Source organism: Lissotriton vulgaris, chromosome 4_1 (genome assembly GCF_964263255.1).
Source record: "Lissotriton vulgaris chromosome 4_1, aLisVul1.2, whole genome shotgun sequence".
NCBI classification, from domain to species: Eukaryota; Metazoa; Chordata; class Amphibia; order Caudata; family Salamandridae; genus Lissotriton; species Lissotriton vulgaris.
This window is the reverse complement of record NC_141691.1, coordinates 1,596,565,526-1,596,590,002: the sequence shown is the minus strand read 5'-3', so window position 1 is coordinate 1,596,590,002 and position 24,477 is coordinate 1,596,565,526. Positions and strand designations below refer to the sequence as shown.

At 42.1% G+C, this 24,477-nt stretch overlaps 1 protein-coding gene across 2 annotated transcripts in view; it reads right to left on the bottom strand.

The window, feature by feature from the left end:
- The window catches only part of PREX2 (phosphatidylinositol-3,4,5-trisphosphate dependent Rac exchange factor 2), a 1,248,069-nt gene that overhangs the window by 209,136 nt on the left and 1,014,456 nt on the right, over positions 1-24,477 (bottom strand). For both annotated transcript variants that reach the window (XM_086965847.1, XM_086965848.1), the window contains exons 36-37: positions 5,786-5,852; positions 3,727-3,917 (exon numbers count right to left, since the gene is read on the bottom strand). In XM_086965847.1, the coding sequence (XP_086821973.1) occupies positions 3,727-3,917; positions 5,786-5,852 (258 nt within the window). The remainder of the gene's footprint in view (positions 1-3,726; positions 3,918-5,785; positions 5,853-24,477) is intronic.

The following is a 24,477-nucleotide window of genomic DNA, read 5'->3' as shown; positions in this document are numbered from 1 at the left end:
GATATCGGTGAATCCCGTTGATGGTGAAAATCCTGAGGAACTGGAAGCATCAGACATTGATGGAGGAAACCGGATTCAGCAGGTTTGTTTTTCTTGGAGTTAATATAGAGAGAGGTTCTGCTCATGAATCAGCATACTGCTTATAGCAATAGTACTAATAAAAATATCAATGGGAATGATAATAATAATATAAACGTGTTTCATATAGCGCTTAATATGGTGCTTCTTCCGCTTCTGATTGCTGTAAATACGAGCTGTTAATAATACCCAATATACTGTCAATCCTATTAACCAGCAGTGGATTTGTCCCCTCTGCCATTTTTCAAGATGCAATTCATTATCCTCAAATACTTGGTGCCTTGCTTTAAAACCCTGTGGATTCTTTGAGTGTCTTCCGGTTCCTGGAATCGTCATGGCCTGGGGGATTCATAACAATGTCTTGCAGACTGACACTTTGAGAAAAGCAACTGTATATGCTTTGCACCATCCGTAGTCATAACCATTAATCACAAATTGTCAAGAGGCATATCCCACGTAACAGTAATAAAGTGTTGCTTCGTTAGGCGACAGGGCAAAATATTCAGGACAATAGAGCAATACGAGAAAATAAATCCATGTTTCTGTGGCATTTACTCTTAAGATCTGTTGTTATGCATCTCTCACACAATGGCTGGTTGTCCGTTTTGAATATTCACAATTTGTGATTCTGATTGCTACAGTTGCTTAGCTCTCCTCGGGCCTGACAGCAATTTGGAACAGGCACAATATTTTGAATATTGATGTAAATTGGCAACGCGTTATCATCTCTGCATTACAATGTCTAGCAATTCAAAGGCCCAACAGCATCCAAGCTGCAGAAATGTATCAGGGGAACTGTTTAATATGAGATAAGAAGCAATTTATTTCGATTCTGAGGTGTTTAGAAATCGAAGCATGATTCTTCCAGTTCTTGGATGCATTGTCAGAAGACCCTTTAGTGCTTGAATGATCATTACAAGAATGATAGCTGAAATAATAACAAGTACTTAAGAGTCTCCTCTCTCTTTCTCTCTCCAGCTCTTTCTCTCTGTCATGCACAACCACAAACACACACATTCTCTCTCTTTTTCCCTCTCGTTCACATATGTGCTCTCTGGGCCCAAGAGATAATTGGTTATGCGATAGTAATGGTGCGTAAATCCCAAGTACTGAGTTTTAAGTATTTTGGGCAACTCTTTCATTTTTCTTACACTTACGCTTGTCATGTAATTGTATTGAGAGGGAGATTAGTTTAAGTAAAATAGTTCATTAGACGACCGTCCAATAAAATTACCAGAGATTTTGCATGATTTTTGTACCCATAGGGCATAATTAGAGTAACCCTTTCATGCAGACGACTGCCTAAAATATTGATCAGCGATCTCATTGAATGGGAATGTATTCCATGGATATCATTTTAATGTAGACAATTTCTCATGTTTAATTTGCACACGTTTCATAAAAATGACAGGTGCTATGCTTGGAAAAAATACAACTCTTTGCCCACCTCTCTCGCTAAAATTCTCGCCCTCTCAATTTCTTGCCCTCTCTTTACCTCTCTTTTTCTCTCCCATACTCCCTGCACTAAGCCGCTCTCATGATTGGCATGTTGTGATACATAATGCTTGTAAAAAAAACACCAGGTTACTCTGCTCAATTACAGGCAGAAATAGATTATATAAAAAATCACTAAGATATGGACAGAGAAAACCTTCAGAGCCAAAAACACAATCAAAACCTCTTATAAATCGGGAGATCGCTCAAATACTTTTTCATGAAAGGCATAAGCTGGTCCATAGATTGGTGTGATTGAGTATTATTATTAGTGATTTCAGGCCTGCCTTGAGTTTGACACGTCACCCGAAAGCACATGTTCTGTATCATCAACTGTACATTTTGTGAATTCATTTTTTTTCCTCCAGCTGAAAATCATGTGTTCATGTTTCTAGACCTTGTATGTCTGATGCAATAATCTCTGGAAAACGAGGGGGCTGAGAACACCACAAAGGCATCCTCTGGAATTGGAATCTATGATTGGCAATAATATAAACTGTTGAAGCATGAAGTGTCTTGTTTAACATTATGTAATGGTGCACTGAAGTTAGATCAAAAGTATAAATACACTTTGACCAAATTAAAGTTGCCACAATTGTTAATAAAGAATCAGGGCCTCGTTTGGGATTTGGGGAGGGAACAACCCCATAAACTGAGGACGTTCCCTCCCCTCCAAACTCCTGGTTCCCCTGCTTTATTTAGAGGCACAGAGCTTCCAGCTTCAGCTGGCTCCATCACTGGAAACTAGTGGTAAATTATGTATTCACTATTGGACTCCCAAGCATAGTAGCCCAATTTATGTCAAGGAGGCTGTCAATAATGTTGCCTGCCCAGGTCTGCCATATGAGCATGGCAAGCATGGACAGAAAAACAATGTCCATATGACATATGACTTACTGACATATTTTTCACATGCTCCATAAAAGACTCCCTTCATTTCACCTAGCTATTCGTCATCAAAATTCAGAAAGATACTGTCCACACTTTTAAAACACATAGCTCAGCAACCGTGCTCTACTTCATATGAGTATCTCTCCACCTCCTAGCATAAAATATTGACTTTTTTGGCTACATATATCTTGCAATTCACACATCAGTCTTGTACATTGACTGCTCATTATAAAGAGCAATAATACCCAATGACGCAATTCAACATGCAGCCAAACCTAAACAACCCCATTGTCCAACCTCTCCCATACTGAAAGTCATCTTGTTATACATCTCCAATAGGAACTTTAAAGCTATAAGGGCCTATCTCACTACACTTAGGGACAATATAACTGGGTGTGTGCAGTATAACAGTATGTGTTGTGTCAAACAATGGGGACAAGACAAAATGTTGTAGAAAAATAGGAAGTGCCGCATGGGAGCAACCACTAAAAGCCTGTCGAAGAATTCTGTTTTCTGGCTGAGATTGTCATCATCTGCACGTTCCTACTTAGAAAGGAGATCCAACTGGCTTAAGTCAGCCTATGGTAGAGGAGTGTAGCATGAGATGCATACTTTGGAATTTTATGCTACTCTTTTGCTACTTTGGGTGGTAAAGTCCCCAAAAAAGAAAAGGAACAAAGAGTTTGTACCTCACTCTCCCAATTTAAAAAAATGCATCCACTGGGCCCTGTATAACGTTTAATGTATAAACCCCTGGCATATGATTACATACAAATTACATACTGAGACCATAGTGTCAAGAGCAGCCGACATGTTTTATTGCCAGAAAATCAAATTTGGCAATGTTATCAGGGCTAAAGGACCTGACTGCCATCCAACAGTACATCCACCTACAGGGAAAAGAGGAGCACGGAAAACAAGAGGCTGTCAAACTCAAAACATATATTATTAACATATAGTTATCAGAAGTAGAACCCACACAAACGCTTATTTTATTTACTTTGATTTAGTCTGGTTGTTTCTATCACACAAGACAAGTTACTTGTGATAAATCCTATTGATGGTGTTTAATAGGATTTAAGAACACTTCACCTCTGGAAATGTTTAATAAATCATCTATCACTAATATGTACTTAACACAAGTAGTGAAATAGTGAAGAAGAGAAATGAACAAGAGCTGTGTGTTCCATGAAATCAGTATTTGCACAAATGTGAATGTGTCTTAAATTGAAGATCTGAGTGGTGAATACAGAAAAATCATACCGGTGCACTCCACTATTGCACATCATGATGTGGCAAGCTCCAAGCCGGTTGCATAGCTCCGAAGCAACTGACAGCAACCCAACTCCCGATGCGCTGCAGGCGGTGTACGCGCAGGCCGCGGTGCGCTTGGATCTGATGAAAGACTCCATCAGCCGATACAGTTCATCCAGTGCATTCAGTGGCCGCATCAGCTGCAGGCAGGGAGAAGGCAAGCCAGGAAAAGAAAGATAAAAAGAAAATTAATCGAAGCAAAAAGGCAATCACTGATGTTGTTAACAAGCGACAACCAGGTAGGACCCTGTGATTAGAATAACATTAGGGCTCAGCAATGAAAAAGCATTGTTGTCAGAGAAACCAAGTGCTCTAAACAAGTAGGATGTACCCTTGAATTTTAAATGAAGTCAAGTAATGTAAGCTATTGTGTTAGCAGTACACACATTTATATATTTATTTTATTATACACTCTGTATAACGTGTGTAGTTTCGTATTTTCGACAATGGCAGCTCAAATATGAGTTTATTTTACACTTACAGAAATACATAACTTAGATAAAAAACACACATTTGTTTTGAGTAAATAATATTCTTTGTAAGTGAAAACCACTGCCGCATAGATTACAAAGTGTACCTAATCTAGCATTCAGAGCTCGTATGTAGGATAGTTTAAGGTATAATTTATCGAACCACCTGGAATTAAATACCGTAATATTCTGCTGAATTTGCACCTCTCAGCTTTGAACACAAAAGTCAGACTCGTCATTGCAGTTTTCATCTCATTAAACACTTACTCAGGAGCCCTCTGCTAAGAAGTGTGCAATAGCGTTTAAGATAAAAAAAAAGTCTTTTAAAAAAAGGAGGTCAACAAACTGTAACATACACGTTAAATCAAGTAGTCCTTTACTCTAAAAGAACACACTTTATTTAGTGTCAATAAGTGCTTCATTATGTTTGTTAAAGACACCTGGGGCCTCATTTATGAGGCCTTGCGTCAGTTTTGCGCTGCGGATGCGTCACTTTTTGTGACGCATCTGCGGCGTAAAACATGCGCCTTGTTGCGCCATATTTAAAAAGTGACGCATATAGGGAGATGCGTCACTTTTTAAACCCCTGCACCACATTATACCTGCGTCAGGTATAATGTATGCAGAGGGGGCGTTCCCCCGCAAAAAGCCTCGTAATAGTGACGCAGTGAAATCTATGAGATTTCACTGCGTCACTTTTAGGATGCGGTTGCGTCAAAATCTTGCGCCTGCCTCACAGCAGGCGTAAGACTGACGCAAGCCCTTTCACATGGTGCTTTCCCCATGTGAAAGGACGCATTGCTGGAGATGCGTCACTTTTGTGACACACTCCAGCAATGCGTCACTTTTGCGCTTACAGATGCGTCAGAAATACTGACGTATCTGTAAGTCCTTGCGACATGATGCGTCATACATTAAATATGACGCATCATTGGTGTCGCAAGGAGTGCGCAGTGAAAAGTGACGCATCGCTGTTTTCACGCAGCGATGCGTCACTTTTCATAAACGAGGCCCCAGGTGCTGTTAAATGAATACCTGACGTAATTACTTGAAGGTAGCCATGTGCTCTTGTAAAAGTATCCTACCAAAGTGCATTGGAACCAGCAGTGCTCACGGACAGTGCGTTCCTCACACTGCCCACAAACATGTAGTGAAGCTATTTACGTGGATGAGCAGGTACTTACGTGTATCCAAATTCCCTTTTTAAATGTTTTTTTAAATACATACCAGTTTGGAAGCAAAATGGTTTTGTTCGTAAGTGAGTGTAAAATAAATCAGTAAAAACTGAAAACAAGAAGCCTTTATTACAGGCTCACAAATCAACTTCTTCTGCCCTTAAAGTGTAATTTACTCATGAAATGACGTGAAACACCCTCTGTTTCGAAATGTTGACACTGTAAGCTTTTTTCTATTTCCTTGATTAGAACGTTTAGTAGATCAGAGAATGCATTTCATAGGCTATTATATTTATTTCCACTAGTTTACAATTTGTCTACTAATGGTCGGAACGCAGTGATAATAAAACAGTAAGTGATTACCTTATCAATGTAAGCTGCCTTTGATGTTGAGTTTGGAGGCAAATTTGACTGGTCCAAATAGAAAGACCTGCAAAGAAAAGAACATGTGTTACATTCAGCAGGAAACAATAAGCTTTATTCAGTTTATTAATCAGATTCTGAGACATATTAAAATGTAAAGTAGGGGCCATATTAAAAAGGTGGTGCACTACTGTTATCAGTGCGAAAGTGGCATTTGCACAGACCAGTGATGAGGATTTCTCATTAGTATAGCAATTCATTTTACAAACTGACTTCCTCAATGCAAAACAAGTCCAAACACAAATTCTATTTGTGATTCTTTACTGCAATGTATTAAAAAAAATAACAGAGACCAGTTCATCAGTAAGCCAACACTTCACTGTCCCACTGGTGGGGAACTGTGATTGATGTGAACTGTAGGCTGTACTTGTCATGAGTTGTAAAAGTTACGTATTGCAAATTGATGTGATGTGATTTTACACATGGTAATCAATGCAAAGCAACATTTGCACCAACAACTGGTAAAAGAACTGTATTTTGAAGTTGTGTTGGACAGTGCAAAAATCACTTTTCCACCAGCTGGTTCGTGCACGTGTCTCTGCCTTAAGAGCAGTCCCACATATTGCTACATACAAAGGGGCTAATTTACAAGCCTTATGCGCCTCTCTTACGTCACTTTTCCCATGTTAAAAATGAAGCAGAGGCACTTCTAAATAAGCCCCAAAGTTTTTTTGCAATGGATAATTACTGCAAAGGTCACACAGAGCTATCCACAGAGTCTGTGGTAATTTAAATGGGACGAAGCTGCCAGGAGTGAACAAGGGCCTTCCATCCCATTTGAAGGGGATCAGCACGCAAACACAGCTGAATGCGAAAAGCAGGCCAAATAATAGAAATTAGTGCCAGAATGAGAAAGAATTTAAGGCTTCAGACTGCTACTTATTGAAATGCACTGCAAATCCATTGTGGAGCAAATGTAATCATGTTCCGTCATGTAGATCGGTGCATTACGAGTGATTTTGATTATTTATTACAATAGAGAGCACTCCCTGTTCTGAGCACTTGTTACACCGTGACTACTTTTTAAGAACATTGACTCGGATTGCAGCTCTACTAATTAGCTAATTACATTCACCCCAAAGAAAGCTCCTTGAATAATTTTAATGAGCCGAAACAGCACAGCTGCAAATTTCATAACCAATATTTTCATCTAAAAAATTGTTAGGAGTTAATTCCCCAGCTACATGTTACTAGAGCTCCCCAATGCCTTTCTCTGCCTGCTGCGTTCAGCAACGGGGGGAACAATTACCCTGGCCCTTGGTGCAGCCAAAGTTACATATAAAGGGGTCCCAGTTACAGCAAATTAGTTACACAAAACAAAATTTGCAAAATTAAACAAAATAGAACTCTTAAGTTTGAGAGATGTTATTTATTCACATCCTCAGTTGTAGATTAGTTATGCATACATTAGTTCAAATTTTCAAACATTTAAATGCCCAAAGAGAGGCGAGGGTGAAGGGGGTATGGGTAGGGGGAAGTGAGTGCTTGGTGAGGATCGGGATAGCGTAAAAAGAATGGAAGTCACATGTGGTCACATCGATACATTTTGCAAGTTGACAACACATGGGCATGTTGGTATCGCCATTACACACTTCTATACATATATATTCCTATACCAATGGTTCAAACACAGTCAAAAATGTTCTGTTGAGTTTGGGTAGGACATGTAAAAGGAGTAAGTCGATGTTTCGAACCCTGATGGTGTAGGTTCACTTGCACCTTACTGCGGGGTCTTCATCAGGACTGTAGTGGTGGTGAACAAGGGGGGGTGGAGGGGCCAGGCAAGGGCACCTATAATAAAAACATCATGGTGAACTAAGAAACAGACACCTAAAGCGAACTAATAAGTGAAAAGGATCTAGTAATTACCAAAAAACGCCACTGTCAATTATGTGGCAACATGGAGAAGGGGAAGTTAGTGACCCTTGGGCTTGGGTCATCAGAGAGAGCAGCAACCTGATAAAATAAGGTGAATTTCAACAATGGGCTTTTCATCAAATGTTCCCACAGAAGAGATTGCCAAATACATTAAAATGTGCAAAAGACAACAGCATCAGTATTACCCAGCCGGGTTAAAAAGCTATACATGCTATCACAATACAGAGACATTACAAAAAATTAGCCAGTCAATAAACATACGAATCCGACTCATTTAACACTAACTGTGATAATCAACCCAAGTTAGAAACGAAGATGAGCCAAGTGAAATCCTCAATAGCGACATCACTTCAGGAAAAACAAGCGAATCTGTCTCATTTAACACTGACTGTGTTAATCAATCAAAGTTAGAAACGAAGAGGAGCCAAGTTAAATTCCCCTCAGTAGCGACATCACTTCCGAAAAAACACATACTCAAGATATGATTTTACCCGTATGCGGGAGAGAAAGTAAAAGACAGCTGCCTCCAGGCTTGGTGCAGCCAAGCAGGTAATTCTGTCCAAGTGGGGCACAGAGATGGCACCAGCTCACACTTGCTGGCTACATGAGCTCTGGGATTTTCTAGGCATTGAAAAGCTGACAGCATTGGTAGAGCTCAGACTCCCGCAGTTTGGCAAAACATTGGGCTCCTGCACACAATTCCTTGAACAGCAGGACTTCCGGGAATTGTCCTCTCTGGCATAACTGCGAGTGCTTCGCGCCATGACCTGCAGGGAACGGAGCTGATTACCCTACAGAGGGCAGATCTCGCCACCCACCCTGAGACATTCTCAATGCCACTGCTGTCCAAAGTGGCAGAAATCGCCAAGCACTACCCACTTCTCCCTCTACTCTGGCGCAACCGCTCTAGACCCCCAACCTCCCTACCCTTGGATACAGTGGCGGCTCTTGCGCTAAAGCGCAGCAGCGTTGTCCCACTGTGTGGTGAATGAAGATGAACGCCAGGTAAGTTGCAGTAAGATTTATTGTAAATCAAGCGGAGCCATCAGAACAGAGCAGCATCAGCCATAGCAAGCACAGATCAACTGTCTAAATTGGAACCCTGGCGCAAAACACCAAGGCTGTAATGTTCTGCTCCAGGGACATTCCAAACAAGCATAGATTACTACATGGGTCTTCCCTTTAGATAATAAAACATTGGAAAGCATAAATAAGGAAACAATGGGAAGCAAAAATAGAGACAACGAAACAGAGAAAGGGAAAAAAATAGAAGTGAATAGAAAAGAAGTTCATAAGAAAAATAACCACAATGCAGGAGGTATACATAACTGAAAACATATGACCAAGTAAATTAAACTCTATACCGATGAGGAATTTTTCTGTATCGAACACTGCGCCTCAAGGCAGATTGGCCCGCTCACTCTAATCTCGTCTCAACGCGAGCACCAAGCCTAAGGGCAGGTTGCCCCGCACAATCTATATTCCTCTCACCAGTTTCACTTCCAGACGAGAACAGAGAAAGGGATTCTTCACTAAGAGGCACTTGTTCCACCATTGCCCATTGATGAGCTTGACAGAGGTGCCTCTCATATCTGCAACACTGATCGGTGAAGCAAACTTTGCGAAGCCCTTCTTGACATGCACATGTTACTTAATGCAAACATTATCGCCCAACCTTATCTCAATATCTTTAGCACACTTCTTGAAATCAAAGTAAGTTTTCTGTTTATTTTGAGCTAAACTCACATGACTCTTGACACTCTCATCAGTCCATTGTTTCCCTTTGATCCACTTGCTCATCCAACCAGGACAAAAAGCAGCGGAAGCTCTGCGACCACATAGTAACTCAAAAGTTGATACACCTGTAGTTGAATGAGGAGTAGTGCTATAGAACAACAGCATGCTTCCTACGGAATTGACAACAACACACTTGTTTGACAGAGCCCACTGTATTCATTCACCCAAGACCTTGTACATTTGTTCAACCAGACCATTGGTCTGGGGATGGTACAGTGAACTTTTGAGGTGTTTGATGCCACAAGTATGTAGAAAATTCTCAACTTCAGAAGCAACAAACTGAGTCCCATTGTCTGTCACCAAGAACTCGGGGAAACCTTCCTTTAAGAAATCATCATTAAGAAAATCAACTACTGTTCTTGTGCTCACCTCCTTCACAAATTTGACCTCAGGCCACTTTGAATAATAGTCCATGAAGACTAAGGGAAGCTTTGACGAAGAGTCAAGGACATGAAATGGGCCTACAATGTCTAACCCCAACTTTGCCCATGGTGCAGAAGGCAATTCTATAGGAGAGAGGGGGTGTACGCAATTTAGCAGCTTTATCACAGCTAGAACAAATTACACAAGACTTAACAATTTCATCAACTTCCCCATCCATGGAAGGCCACTAGTATAGTCACACTTTTTTCTTTGTCAAAGTGGCACCCAGGTGTCCCTCATGTGCATGACTAAAGCAGCCCTAAGAGCCAGAGGGGGAACCAGCTTGTCACCCCTCAGTAACAAACCATCTTCAATGGTAAGCTCATATGCTACCTGCAAAAATGTCTTAAAGTCAAACTCCAATTTCTCTCCTTAGGCCAACCTTTTTCAACAAATTTCATGACTTAGCCCAAAGAGACATCCGTACCAAGGGCTTTACGCCATTCATCTCTGAAACCGCACACAACTGGGGAAGATCCACTGCTGCCACAATAAACTCCTCCTTGCCCTCTTCACCTATTTCTGACTCATTCTCTACAATGTCAGAAGAACAAGAGAGAAAATCTGCACACCCATTCTTACATCCAGGAATATATTCTGGATAAAAATCGAACTAAAGAAGCTTAGACGAAAGGCGTGCAATTCTAGGGGTGAAACTCCAGACATTCTACCCACTGAAGATGAAGACCAAGGGCTTGTGGTCAGTTTGGAGACAGAACTTTCTTCCCAAATTAAGTTTCTAAACTTCATCACAGCCCACCAGCACGCCAATAGTTCCTTCTCAATGACTGAATACTTAATCTCTGAAGGAGATAGGACTCTGGAGGCAAAACCAATGGTCCTGACCTCTCCTCCTTTCTTTTTGGAGAGAACTGCCCCAAGACCCACATTGCTGGCATCAACTGTAAGTGAACAAATAAGAGACGTCATAGTGTTTAAGGATTTTTGGTGACACTAGTTGTTGCTTGACGCACTCGAAAACACTTTGGCATTCTCTGCTCCATTCAAACACAACACCTTTCATCAGCATTTGTGAAAGGGCCTTAATTTGCTTGCAAACTCTTGAATGAAACCCAAGAAAAGATTTGAGAGTAGCTTTGTCAGATGGCGCATTGGATTTAACTATGGAGTCAACTAATCTTGACTTTGGGAGAATCCCATTCTCATTGACCAAGTGTCCTAAATATTCAACTTCCTTGGCCATAAAGACGCATTTGTCTCTGCGTAATACAACACCATTGTTCTGGAACCTTGACAGCACTTCTTTCAAAATGGCATTGTGTTTGACTCTGTCAGGAGCAAAAACAAGAAAACTTTCTTGAAATACAGACAACCCATCAATCCCCTTCAGTATTTTTGACGTAAGACGCTGAAACACAGATGCCACTGAGGCAAGCCCAAACGGCATGCACACATATTTAAATGTGCCAAACGGAGAAACAAATGTAGTGAGAGGTCTTGACTCTGAGGCTAGTTCTACCTAGTGGTAAGCAGATGCCGAATCTAGTTTCGTGAATATCTTCGCATCCTTCAGATTTACCAACAGTTCATTAATGTTAGGAAGAGGGTGGGAATCTACCCACATTTCTCTATTTAGGCAAGGGAGGTCAACACAGACTCCGAGTTCACCGTTCTGTTTCAGTCTACCTACTAAAGAGGATAACCATAGAGACAACTCGGCTGGTTCGATTATACCTTTGGCACACAAAGAATCAAGTTCTTTCCCAAGGTCTTGCCTGCCACTGAAGGGGACATTTCTAAGTTTATGCTTGATAGCAGTCGCACCATCTTTCACAATGATTCTGTGTTGAAAAATCTCTAATCTTTCCTAGTTCTCCAGAGAACACATGGGGAAATTAATTAACTGAATCTTCGAGTTCAGGACTGTCTCGTATGGCAAAACTTGATTTTTGGTTCCCGGCCTAAGCACCATGCCAAATAATCCCTGGTGGAACCAGCCCAAAATGTTCAATCCTTTGTGTGCCACATATATCTTCCCAGTAATCCCCCTTCCCTTGAATTCCATGATCTCCCCAATATATCCTGACAGATCAATTTCTCGTCCCTAATATGAGACAGCCTTATGATCATGGGGTAGAAGGGACCTGTTAGGCTTGGTCGCCTAATAAAGCTCTAATGTGATCATTGAGATACGAGCAACGGAGTCAACAAGGAGTCTCAATACTTGATTTCCTACTAAAATCTCAACATATGGATCAACACACATTTCAGAATTCCCCACAATGACCCCATCAACTTTTACAACTAAAACCGTATTACTAAGCTCTTTAGTGATAGGCTCTTCTTCGTCTCCCAGCACACCTTCATCAATGACACATTTTACAAGAGAAGGTTTCAAGTGTATTTTGCTTCTACTAGTCTCACACACTGTGACCTAACTTATTACAGTTCTTGCATGTTACAAACTTAGCTGGGCACCTGGTACCTGGAGCGTGTGGCTTAAACCCACATTTGAAACAAATGCTACTCTTTGAAAGGAAAGCATTCTGCCTTTCTGAAAAATGTTGTCTGTCTGATGTTTTGTTGTCTATGGCTTTGGCGTCTTTGACCTTGACAGCAGAGACAGGCTCACTTTTTTTTCATCTACCTCCTTGGCTGACAACTGCGATGTTTCAATACTTTTGGCTACCCTGATGGTTTTGTCAAGAGTAGGATTCCCCAAAGAAAGAAGTTTCTGTCTGATAATTTTGTTCGTGCAATGACAGATGAACTGATCACAAACCAGTTGGTCTGCAAAGTTTTCAAACTGACAGTCCGCTACAAGCCTTCTAAGTGCAGTTATGTAATTGTCTACATTTTCCCCTGCGTTCTATGTTCGCAGAAAAAACTTGTGATGGAGCACAACTAAACTTGGTTGAACATCAAAGCTGGTTTGTAATTTTTTGACAGTCTCTTGGTATTCATATAGTGGATTTCCATCATCAAGAACTGGAGAAGGAAGATGTTTTAAACTGGCTCTACCCTCAAAACCTAATGAGTGTAGAACAAGATACTTCCTTCGCTCAGCCCTGAATCTTATTGTGCCAAATGCACCAAGATAAGTCTCAAACCCATCATACCACTGCTTCCAATTGATGGGCTGATCACCAGCTTTCTCCAAAAAAGGTGGTGGTGGAGAAACTGCTTGCATGTTTTCTCAAGACTAATGCCACACATCAGCAGTAAAATGTCTAAACAATGGATTATCTGATTATCCACCTTTAAGAATACAGATAGAAAAACTGTATTGAAAAGTATTGAAAAATTGAAGGTGTGTACAAATGTCAACACAGTGTTTAAATATGGATACTTTTATTCAAGTTAGTCATGAACAGTGAGTACTGTGAATGCCACTCGCATTAACTGCTCCTTTCAGGCACACTCCTTCCGACCCTGTTCAGATAAGAAATAAAAGAATAGTCAGTAACTTCAGTCTAAAACCCGAGGTGATTGAGATATACTCGTTCAGTAAGCAAAAAAATGGTCTGAAGGCCTGATTCTTTGCTGCTTGCCACTCCCTTTGTCTATTATGAAGTAGGGCTAAAAATGCTGTCTGAAGCACTTATACTTGGTTGCTTACCGCTCCCTTTGTCTATGACGTAGGCTAATTGTTGTGCAAAACGAGGAATCCCTGTAAGGAACGCCTTGAAGAGGAGTCACTGTGACGTAGTCACAAGGAAGATATCTGTGCATTTCACTGCTGGAACGCAGACGCGCCTACGTCATCACGCGTTCTGACGTCCAACAAGCACCTTTACTACCGTTCCTGGAACGCACACCCGTGATGTGCGTTACAGATTTCACTAACCTCGTTTTTTTATGCCGCTCTGCTCCCAGATGATTTCCTCTCACCTCCACGTGAAAGCGGAAACATCCAACAGAGGGTTTCAGAGGAATTCCGCACCCACCAACCACGCACGCAACCTGGGAGTCATCCTCAACTCAAAACTCACCATGACCAAACAAGTCAATGCTGTCTCCTCCACCTGCTTCAACACCCTCCTTATGCTCCGCAAGATCTACAGATGGATCTCGACAGACACAAAGAAAACAGTCACCCAGGCCCTAGTCAGCAGCAGACTGGACTACGGAAACACCCTTTACGCCGGCGCCCCGACCAAGCTCATCAACAGACTGCAAAGAATCCAGAATGCCTCGGCACGCCTGATCCTCGACGTCCCGCGCCGCGACCACATCACCCCCACCTCAGGAACCTGCACTGGCTCCCTGTCGACAAAAGAATCTCCTTCAAGCTCCTGATCCACGCACAGAAGGCACTCCACAAGACCGGCCCAGCCTACCTCAACAGTCGACTCTCCTTCTACGCACCCAACAGGAAACTCCACTCCGCAGACCTCTCCCTGGCCTCCGTCCCACGCATCCGTTGAACCACAGCCGAAGGCAGATCCTTCTCCCACCGCGCCACCACAACCTAGAACCCCCTCATCCTACGACAAACCAGAGACCTTCCAAACTTCAGGAGACAACTCAAGACCTGGCTGTTCGACCAGTAGCAACAGCAACCCCCCCCCCCCCCCCCCCTTCCCCCCCGCCTCAGCGCCTTGGAAGCCTTGCGGGTATGTAGTGTGCTCTACAAATTAATTATTGTTATTGTATTGAATGACGAGTCTAGGCAGAGAAGACTCTCATCGTTCAGCCACATCTGCCGAGATGATTAACCTTTTTTCTTCAGCCATCGTGGGATCGTGTGGATGACATAGTGCTCATCGCCAAGAAAGATGTGGTGAATGAAGATGAACGCCAGGTAAGTTGCAGTACGATTATTGTAAATCAAGCTGAGCCATCAGACCAGAGCAGCATCAGCCACAGCAAGTGAAGATTGACTATCTAAATTGGAACCGTGGAGCAGAAAAGCAAGGCTGTAATGCTCTGCTCCAGGGACATTCCAAACAAGTATAGATTACTACACACTGCTTTCAAGCAGTGCAAGAAGAGGAAACATAAAATGATAATAACTTTCAGTTATTATCATTTTATGGTTGTGCTGCTTTGACGGGTGGGCGGGGCTGCTCTGCTCTCAGAGCAGGCCAGTGGAGAAGTGCTTTGCCCACTCCTAAGTGCGCAATGACTGTTTGGTGAGCAACGACTGTTTGGTCGGCCCTCTAGGGCCACCCAAACCAGTCAGGTGCACTTTCCCCATTCTCTGTGCAGGCTGCATTACAGCCTGCATGGAGAACATGCCCTGACCCCCATTTCCTGGTTGAGGTCAAACCAGGACATTCAAAACCAATCACAATGCTGCATTGCAGCATTGTGATTGGTCTGGGGAGCCTGGGTGCCTACCAATCACAACACTGCATTGCAGTGTTGTGATTGGTCAGTGGGGCCTGGCTGTGCTTCCTGATTCTTGAGAGCATGGGGCACAGACATGAGACCCGGCGGGAAGGCAAGTACATTTTTTTGTATTTTGTTTTTGTTTTGCTCATCCTCGCGTGACTCCCCTGACCCCGTGATGCACAATCTGAGCCATGCTGGCTGCCACTACTTGGATAATTGGCCTCAACCTTCCTGCCTCCCCACAGTTCACCCCCTTATCCTCCTTCTCCCAGTTTATTCACCTTCCCCCCAACTCATTCACCTCACTGGCCAGTGGATGTAGGAGAGGTTATTGATATGTACCATTTTTTCTCTAAAACCAATAAAATAGATTTAAACCTAAAGAATGTCTTTTGTAGACTGTATAATCAGTAGCGAGGAATTGCATTCTCAGAACACAGTTCTAGGTGAAAGCCAGCATTTATAAATTAAGTAATATTTTCAGGATTGTTATGTGTTCCTTTTTGTGCATGCTAAAATGAGATTATTTAGGAAAAAAATTGTATTTTGTAATTTTTAGGCATGATAGAATTTTAAGAAATGTGCTTATTCAATAATGAAAGAATAGCACATATTTATATGGTGCGACTGTTGCCCAAGAGGGTGCCCTAGTGCTTTAAAGTAAAGGCTGAGAGGGTGAGAGTTAGCCCAGCTAGGAGCCACGTTTTCAGCTTCTAGAACATCTGCAGCATTCCGGCTGCAGGAAGAGGGTTCCATAGCATGTCGGTTAAGACAGAGGAGGAGTGGCCGACAAAACGAGTCCATATGCAACAGGCAAGCATGACCAGATGGGTAATGCAAAGCATGGAATGTGCATGGGATGATATTGGAGAAACGTCTCTCACAGACAGGTGAAACTGACCTCATTAAGTGCTTTATGAACCAGGTAAATATATTTGAAGGTAGAAAGCTTTGTAAAAGGAACTCAGTGAAGTTTCCTAAGGTGAGCAGGAATCAAGGCTGTGAAAAGGGGAAGTCCAAGAAGGAGGGATGCAATAGTTCTCTAGACAATCTGGAGAGGATGTGAGATGTGAGTTAAGCTAGAATGCTAAAGTAGAGCAAATTACCATAGTCTAGATGGGAGATGAATAAGGACTAGTCCAGGGTTTTCAATGAAGAAGGAGGAAACATGGATGGCTCCTCCCTTATAGCAGAGGAGCATCGCCCTACTCAAATGCCCCCAGAGATGAAAAATAAAATGGTAATGAAGTTAATTCATTACCATTTTATTTTCCATCACCCCGTCTCGAACGGTGTGTCAGGATGGTCTGGGGCCTGCTGAATGGAAGCAGAGAGGAGGGCAAGGTGCCTTTGCACTTGTTGAAAGTGCGCATGTCTCTATGGTCGGCCGTCTTGCGACGGCCTGCCAAAAGTGCACACTTTAAACCTCTCAACCCAGATGTATTAAGACAGCTGGGTTGAGAGTAAAGGCAGGCCTCCAGTGCGCTGTGGAGCACCGAGACAGGCCGCTCCCTATAGTCAGGGTGCTGCTCTCATGCTGGTTAACAGCATGTGAGAAGGCCAGGATTGGCTTAGGAGCCCACATCAAGGAGAGAAGACGATTGAGGATGTCACGCTTGTTGCAGTAAGGTAAGTGTATTAATTAAAGTTAATGTATTTTTTTTGTGACAGCCACCTCACCACCCTCGGGACATGCCAGCCGCCACTGGGAGGAAATAAGGGAATCATATTTTTTACCATCCTCAGCTGATGAAGCCTGACATGAAGCAGTGACTTGACCAATTAGCCAGGAAAATAATATAGATCAATCAAAAAGAATGCCATGGTTTTATGCACAAGGAACGGGGGTAGGGGTAGGGATGAGTTAATGAGATGTGATGTATTACATTTGTTCATAGCAATCTTTATCTGCTTTTTATAATGAACATGGAACCCGCACTTTAGCTTAAGATGTTCAAAGTTAAAGCACAGGTGCTGCTGTTGTAACAAAAGTAAACAAATAGAAAACAGTGTGCTTCCGCCATTTTTTCTATTTATTTACTTTAGTGCGGGTGTCGCGATTGCTTCAAAAGTTAAGAAATAAGAAAATAATGCACATTTTCTATTTCTTTACTTTTGAAGCAATCGCGGCACCTGTGTGTTAGCTTCAAATGTTTAAAGCTAAAGTAGGGGTGCTGCGATCCATTTGGCAGGGGCGGCCTTAGGCATGTGCAAGCTGTGCACCTGCACAGGGCCACCAAATCCCAGGGGCCACCATGCCAATATATATCCTTAATATAATAATCCTCTGAGGATGGATACATATTTGCGTGGCGGCCCCTGGAAGGGATTTGGCGGCCTCCTATGTTCACTTCCAAACACCCTGAGCTCCGAGGGGCTCCGCCCTGCCTGGACCCCCTCTTCCGGGGCCCCTACCTACGCTCCCTGCCCAGGGCCGCCATGGGCCTAGAGCCGCCCCTGCATTTGGAGTGCAATAGCTCTTGCATTTCTGAAGGTTTGAGCTAATAGCGTTGCATTACTATTAGCAATGCCAATAGCTCAAACTTTCAGCAATGCGAGACTCAGTGCATTACAAGTGTTTTTTTAGGTGTGTGCCTAAATTACGTCCTAAGCCTCAGAGAATCTTTCCTCTTGCGCTCTCTATTCTTTTTCCTCTATTATTTTATTTTATATTGTATTTTTCTACTTTTAATGTTATTTTGAATATTACATTATGTGTTTTCACTGTAATGCTTTTGTTGTCAAGTGATATACAGCAGTATGTCAACCTCTTAGTGTTGGGAAGCACTTTCATGTTGTTAATAAATTTACGCAATTAAATATGAACCTATTAAAGTGTATTCATGCTTATTTCTGATATTTCATAATCTATAAAACATATATACATAACAATTATATACATATTATTATTAATATATGCAGCAACATAAAATCACAGAAAGAACTAGACATCTGTTTGGGGTCACTGGAGGCAAGGGTAGTTAGTTCCAGATCTCAAGTGTGCTTCCTGAGTATTGCGGGTTCACAGTGTTTCCTTCCTTGAACTCTAGGAGAGTGGCTGAGCTTCTCAGAGCACAGCAAGTGCCAGATGTGGTTAGTTTGCAGGTCTGATCATTTTGCTTGTCTTTGTGGAGAGGTTTGTAGGTAGTACCTGATTGCTTGATCTGGCTCCTTGTATCATGTAGTAGTTGCTATACATTGGTCAGCAGAGGTAGTTGCATTTCCTCACCCCTGAAATGATCCTGGACACAGCATGACATGTTGCCTTGAGAGGTTCTGCATGGGTGTTTAGCACTGGCACATGGCAAGAAATGTACTTAGTCTAGTCTTAATAGTACAAGTGATCAGGTCACACATGTTAAGCTTTCCTGTGGTATAAGGTGCTTGATGCCTTTCAGCAGTCTCTATTGGCATTGTGCGTCCTTAACTAGAGCATTAAGAGTGGAAGGTTGGGATATGTACCCAGTAGGAAACTGAGAGATTTCAAACAATCTACAACTTATGGGTCATGTTTCCATAAGGCACAACTGTTGATCTATTGCTGGAAAGGGATTGAGATGTTGGGTGGGAGATTAGTAGAAATTCAGTTTTGAGGATGGCATGTTTGAGATGATTATGTGACATCCAGGACTGAATTTCATTCAGGCTTTGCACCAGGGAGTTGATACCTTTCAAGGAGATCTTCATGTAAATCTGAGTATCGCCAGCATAAAAGTGGAACGAAATGTTTGCATTTTTGGCCAAACGCAAATTGTTGGGGAAATTATTCATACATAGGTTGAATAGTGATGGAAAAAGGATGGAGCCTGGGGTATGCCTTGACTAAGCTGGGAGGTATTTGATAGCGAGTAGGTGATTTTTATTATTTGCCCTCGGCTTTCTAAGAATGGGGAGAACCACTTAGCACAGTGCCCTCAATAATCATTTTTCTGCAGTGTGTTCATGAGGGTGGAGAGGTTAACCATGTCAAATGCCACAGACAGATCAAGGAGTATTAGGAGACAGGAATTTCTTCTGGCTAGAATGCTTATAGCGTCATCCACTATATTCAAGAATCCTGATCCCGTGCTGCACCCTTCCCTGAATACTGATGTTCCCTCTGAAATGCACGCCTGATCTCCTCTCACATTGCTGCTCACTTAAATTCCAAGAGCGTGCATGCACTTATAATCCAATTAAGCCTATACGAGGCAGTATTTATGCTGGTTTTGCCTTTGAAGAGTGGGTTCAATCAATCCCACCTCCCCCTGCCAAACACTTGAGCAGGTTCATGTAAAACAAAAGGAACCAGTAACACACACTCAAAATGATCACTCTAATAATCCTCTTGAGACAACATTTGCATTCAAAACAATGCTTTTCACCTTTTCTGCTCAGAGAAACACATGGCTTAATCCAGGGCGCTTGCGCACACTGCAAAAAGATATTTGCTGTTATTGTGAGGTGGAATGCAGGGGGGGAAATTTCCTTCTAGTCTTTGGGAGGCAGCAGTGTGAAAGTTAAGGAGTGTGTCCGGGAGTCCTCAGTAGCTATGAACTTTCCCATGCCGAGTCACAGCAATATAGTCTACTGCTGCTACTCAGTTTGGGTTGCTGTAGTGGCGTTGCACAACACAACTAGGCCTGGGAGAAATTTTGGAAATTTTGCATTATGCTTGTTACATGAAATTCCCGCAATTTCACCACTATGTGTAATTACCTTACATGTGCAGCAAAGATCTACAGCGAAACGTGCCATTTGAGGTGAAGATTTACACCATTCAACAGAATACGAGCGTCTGTTTGCAGTGCTTGTGTTATATGCATCCTTCTGGCAAAAATGCACGCAAGTACACATTTTGCTTCAAATATAACGCAAAATGATGGATTTTTATGCACAAGTTTGTTGAAATTTCACGTAATTCTGCAAAAGCAAGTTAAGTGAATTTCGCACAATCCTAGAAGCAACAACCCAGAGGTCAAGGAAGTTTCAGAGGCAGTAAAGTTGGGGACTGAAAGCACAGAGGGAAATGAAGTGAAGGAGAGAGGGTAGGGTACTGAAGGAAAGAGGAAAGAAGAGGGTCTGTCCGAAGTAGAGGAAGGACAGCAGGAAAAAAACATTATTTTTGCTATGTTAACATTTGGATAGGAGTGCTTTTCTCTTTCCCTTCTGGGTCTATTTTTAGAGGTGTAAATATAAACAATATTTTAGTTGCCTCCTGGGGATAGTCAGTCTATTTAATATATCAGACAATGATGCTCCCTCTCTCTCACTTTCCTTACAGACCTCTATGACTGGTGCTCAGCCCAGAATATAAAACAGACTGCACCTGAAGGGCGCCTACTGGCCTCAACCTGACTAATAAAAGTTGAGAGCATTGCCCTCAATATAAAAGGAGCAGCCCACACAGGCAATAGGAGAACCATAAACCGGGTAATGTCATCGTTATTTTCAGCGCTTGGAAACAACTTGGGGGTATGTAGTGCGATATTAAAAATATGATTATAGTAAACAATAATGAATGGAGTAGAGAAGAGGCTATAATGATATAATTAATCGAGGGAGAAAGGGTAGGCCAGTCTGCTACTCTTTTTCTCCTTTGAGTGAGAAAAGTATTCAGTCCTAACTAAATCAGTCCTGTTTTTCTCTTCTCTTTCACAAAGATTACTGCTCCTGTCCAGGACCCTCCTACTTTGCATTACACAGTTGCTATAGTTTTGTTTTAATCGTGTCCAGGCCAGTTCTGGTTCAGTTTTATCTTCCACAGAGTTCATCCCTCTGCTTAGGGTAAGTCTTGCTTCTCCCATCTCTCCTTCCATCTAGTGTATCAGTCCTGTGCAGACGAGTCCTTCGCTCTGCTCCCCTTTCTCAGAAATTACATTCCTGATGATTGACCAGTTCTTCTGCGGTTGCCTCTCCTTCTAAGCAGTTTACCAGCAAGGTTCAAACCAGTCTGACTGTCCTTTGCATTAGCGTGAGCTTGTTAAATTATGCACACAGAAAGGGCCTGCACCCCGGAATCATAACTATAAATAAGTATCTGTCGGAATGTAGCTAATCTTTCTTGTTCAATCTCTGGCACTTGCACGAAGGACGTGAAACGAAAGTGCTTGAAGTTATTCAGTTCAATTTGCGGCACCATGCAAAACATACTTTATTACATATATTAAGAGAGGTTACTTGTCCTCTTTTCAGACACTAAGGAACAATTCCATGGGCTAGTGAGATGCTGATTAGGTTGGTTCAGAATAGTTTAAAATTTGACCAATCTATTTTAGGAGATTTAAATTCAGAGACTCTGCGAAGTTTGAGATGCCAAATTTCATTGACGATTTTTTACATATATTTGTTTCTTTGAAAACCTGACTTGATTTTGTCATTTGGCTTTTAGATCCATCCTTAACGTGTGCTTAATGTTCAGATCCCCTTAGGCATGGCCATGCATCATGACAATGCTAGCCAACTAACAATTACAAAGAAGCCAGGTTTATGCCAACCCATTCATATTCATTGAGTGTTCTGGTCAGTATGAAGAAGAGACATAGTCCTAGTGGGGCAACAGACCTCAGTTTCGAGCAAGGCTCAATACTCTGTAAAAGGGGTTTAAGATCACAGTGTTCTGCCACGTTCATGTAATTCACAAGAGCGGTAGCACAAAAGGGAGCCAAATCACAGGACGCAGGATTGACAGCTGTGTATCATATGTTTTTGTCAATGCTAATAATGAGGCAGTACAGGTGAGGATGCATCCTGTACATGTACAAAAACAGTGCATCCCTTATGGAGTTATGGAGACAAGACTATTATGAAAATGAGAACTACAACAAATAGACCTCTCTTAAAATGAAGCTTCAATGCCTTTGTATTTTCCTTCATAGACTATGACCACAGACACAGATTCGCAAGTCAAAGGCAAGTGTGAATCCCCTAACTGTTTTTATCTCAGGCATGTTCAATTAGAAGATGCTGTGTGCACTCACGGGCATCACATTTCTGACACTACTCGGGAAAATCTCCCAGCTGCCAAATATATCATAAACCTTTGCCTTATGATCATTTTCTGCTAACCACGGTTGTTTCTTGAAATTTGTTTATTTCGTTTATGAAAAATGTGTTCAACATACATCAAAATCCCTTCATTTCTTTTAGAATTTTTGTATTTGTATTTATTTCAGACCATTTTTTCCTAGAAATGTTTCTTCGGAAGTTACTTAAAATGGCACATAATAATTGATTGGTCTATAGCAACATGTAGCCATTATTTGGGAGAGGTGGTGGGGATTGATACAATATCTCAGCAGTCACACAGGAGTGGTCTGTACTGCCTCTCAGAATGTCATTGCCCTTGTGGGGGTTTATGGAGATGGGAGACTATTCTTGTTACAGAAAAACAATCTGAAACCTACACCTACACTGAAAGTGATCAGGAAGTCGGCAAATGTTGAGTTGTTAGCAGGGGGTTCTGTTATTGTGGGAGGGGGAAGGAAAGAAGGTGACCTGAACCATTAGAGGATAACTGCTACTATGGCGATAATGGGTTTGGAATTGAAGTGACGGACAGCTATGTACAAGGAGATAGTCAACTTAAGATAATAAGTCCTGGGGGAGGGGCAATGATGGTCTGAATGGAAACGTAGAAGGAGGAACATATAATAGGCCTGTCGTAATAATTAACTAGGCTGTCTGATGGAAGAAGATGCCGGTGGAATTGGCTCTGGGAACTTTGAACAGAGATGGGGCTGCAAAACTGAGGATTCAATGGAGTAATTGAGGAGGTTAAGGATACCGGTGAAAATGTGGAACAAGTGATAGTAGAGAGAGGTGGCAGCCATTGTGAAGAGCCTCATTTGGCTGTTGAAATGAATCCTGGGGTTTACGGTCTAGGAGAAGTGCGAATGGGGTCTGGATTAACATGCCTGCAAGTGGAATAAACAGTGGTGTAGCGAGAAGAGCTGATATCAATGAATTCTGTCTAGGATTAGCATTACGAAGAACCTGCCAGCCAGTAGAATATGCGGACAGATGAGGTAGAAAGTGGAGGCTTTCAGCGGGCTCGATAAATCTCGCCTCAGTGCCACTCTAACCATGCGTCCCACTCAACAACTCTGGGCAATAGCTTGCTTAATCTCCACAAATGGCCCTATCAACGCCGGGGATGCCTGGCTATACCTTGGGGGTGCCCAGTAGGGACCATCTCACAGGGAAAGCCAGGACGGGTTCCCCAGCGTTATACAGCGCCAGGAAACCTACGGGTAGAAGTGCGCTTTACAAGCTCAAATACATTACATTACATAATCAGCAGAGTGTTAATATGAAATATTAGTTTAGGGAGTGGCATGAGAGATAGGAAAACAGAGAGTGCCACCATGTGGTGGACTGTCACTAGAGCCAGTGCTGGCAGTTAAGTGCCAGTGCCGAGCACCGGAAACCTCCAGGACAAATTAAGCAATGGCAGTACTATAAACATTTCTCATGTCCATGTGTATGGTGCCTATAATGTCATCAATGTAGCATCAGCCATGGTAACACAGCATATTGATTCAGTTAACTTTGTTGTGAAACTTCATTTTTGGCTATACAACTCATGGATTCGTTTAACCTGTGGGTGGTCAGATTCAGTAAAAACCAAAGGAATAGCTAGGGGGAGGGGGGGGGAGAGGGCTCGATATCCTGGGCCTTGAAAAACCATGGCCCTTTCACCAACTTGCAAATAGCTGGTTACACACCGCTCCAATGCAAGCTCATTGGGAACCCAAGGCAAAATTATATTTTTCCAATTGCAGCGCACTTTTCCCTACTTTTCCTTGATTATGTTAACCTTGCTGGGAAATCTTAGTTATGGCTTGGTAACTCAGTGATTTTAATTGTTCCTCTCAAAATAAAACACACCTTGTGCCCACATAAAAGTAAACAAGGCAAAGTTTCAAAAACACCAAGATCTATGATAAAACACAGGAAGTGACTAACCCTGAGGAAATCGAAAACCACAAAGGATCTTGCAATGCATAAATAGCCAATCTATATAGATTCGATATTAATCTAAGAAACCAGTGCTATTAAATATGCAATGAGGAAGCAAGATCCATTACAAAATACAAGAAAATATTGCAGAATTGTTAGAAGAGTAAAAATGTCTCAAGTGAAACAGAGAAAACAAACTTAGGGACATATTATCAAGGAACGGTGTTAAAATGATCGCCGCTTTAACGACAGGAAACTGCTGCTAAAACGGCGATAATGGTCTTGATAATATGCCA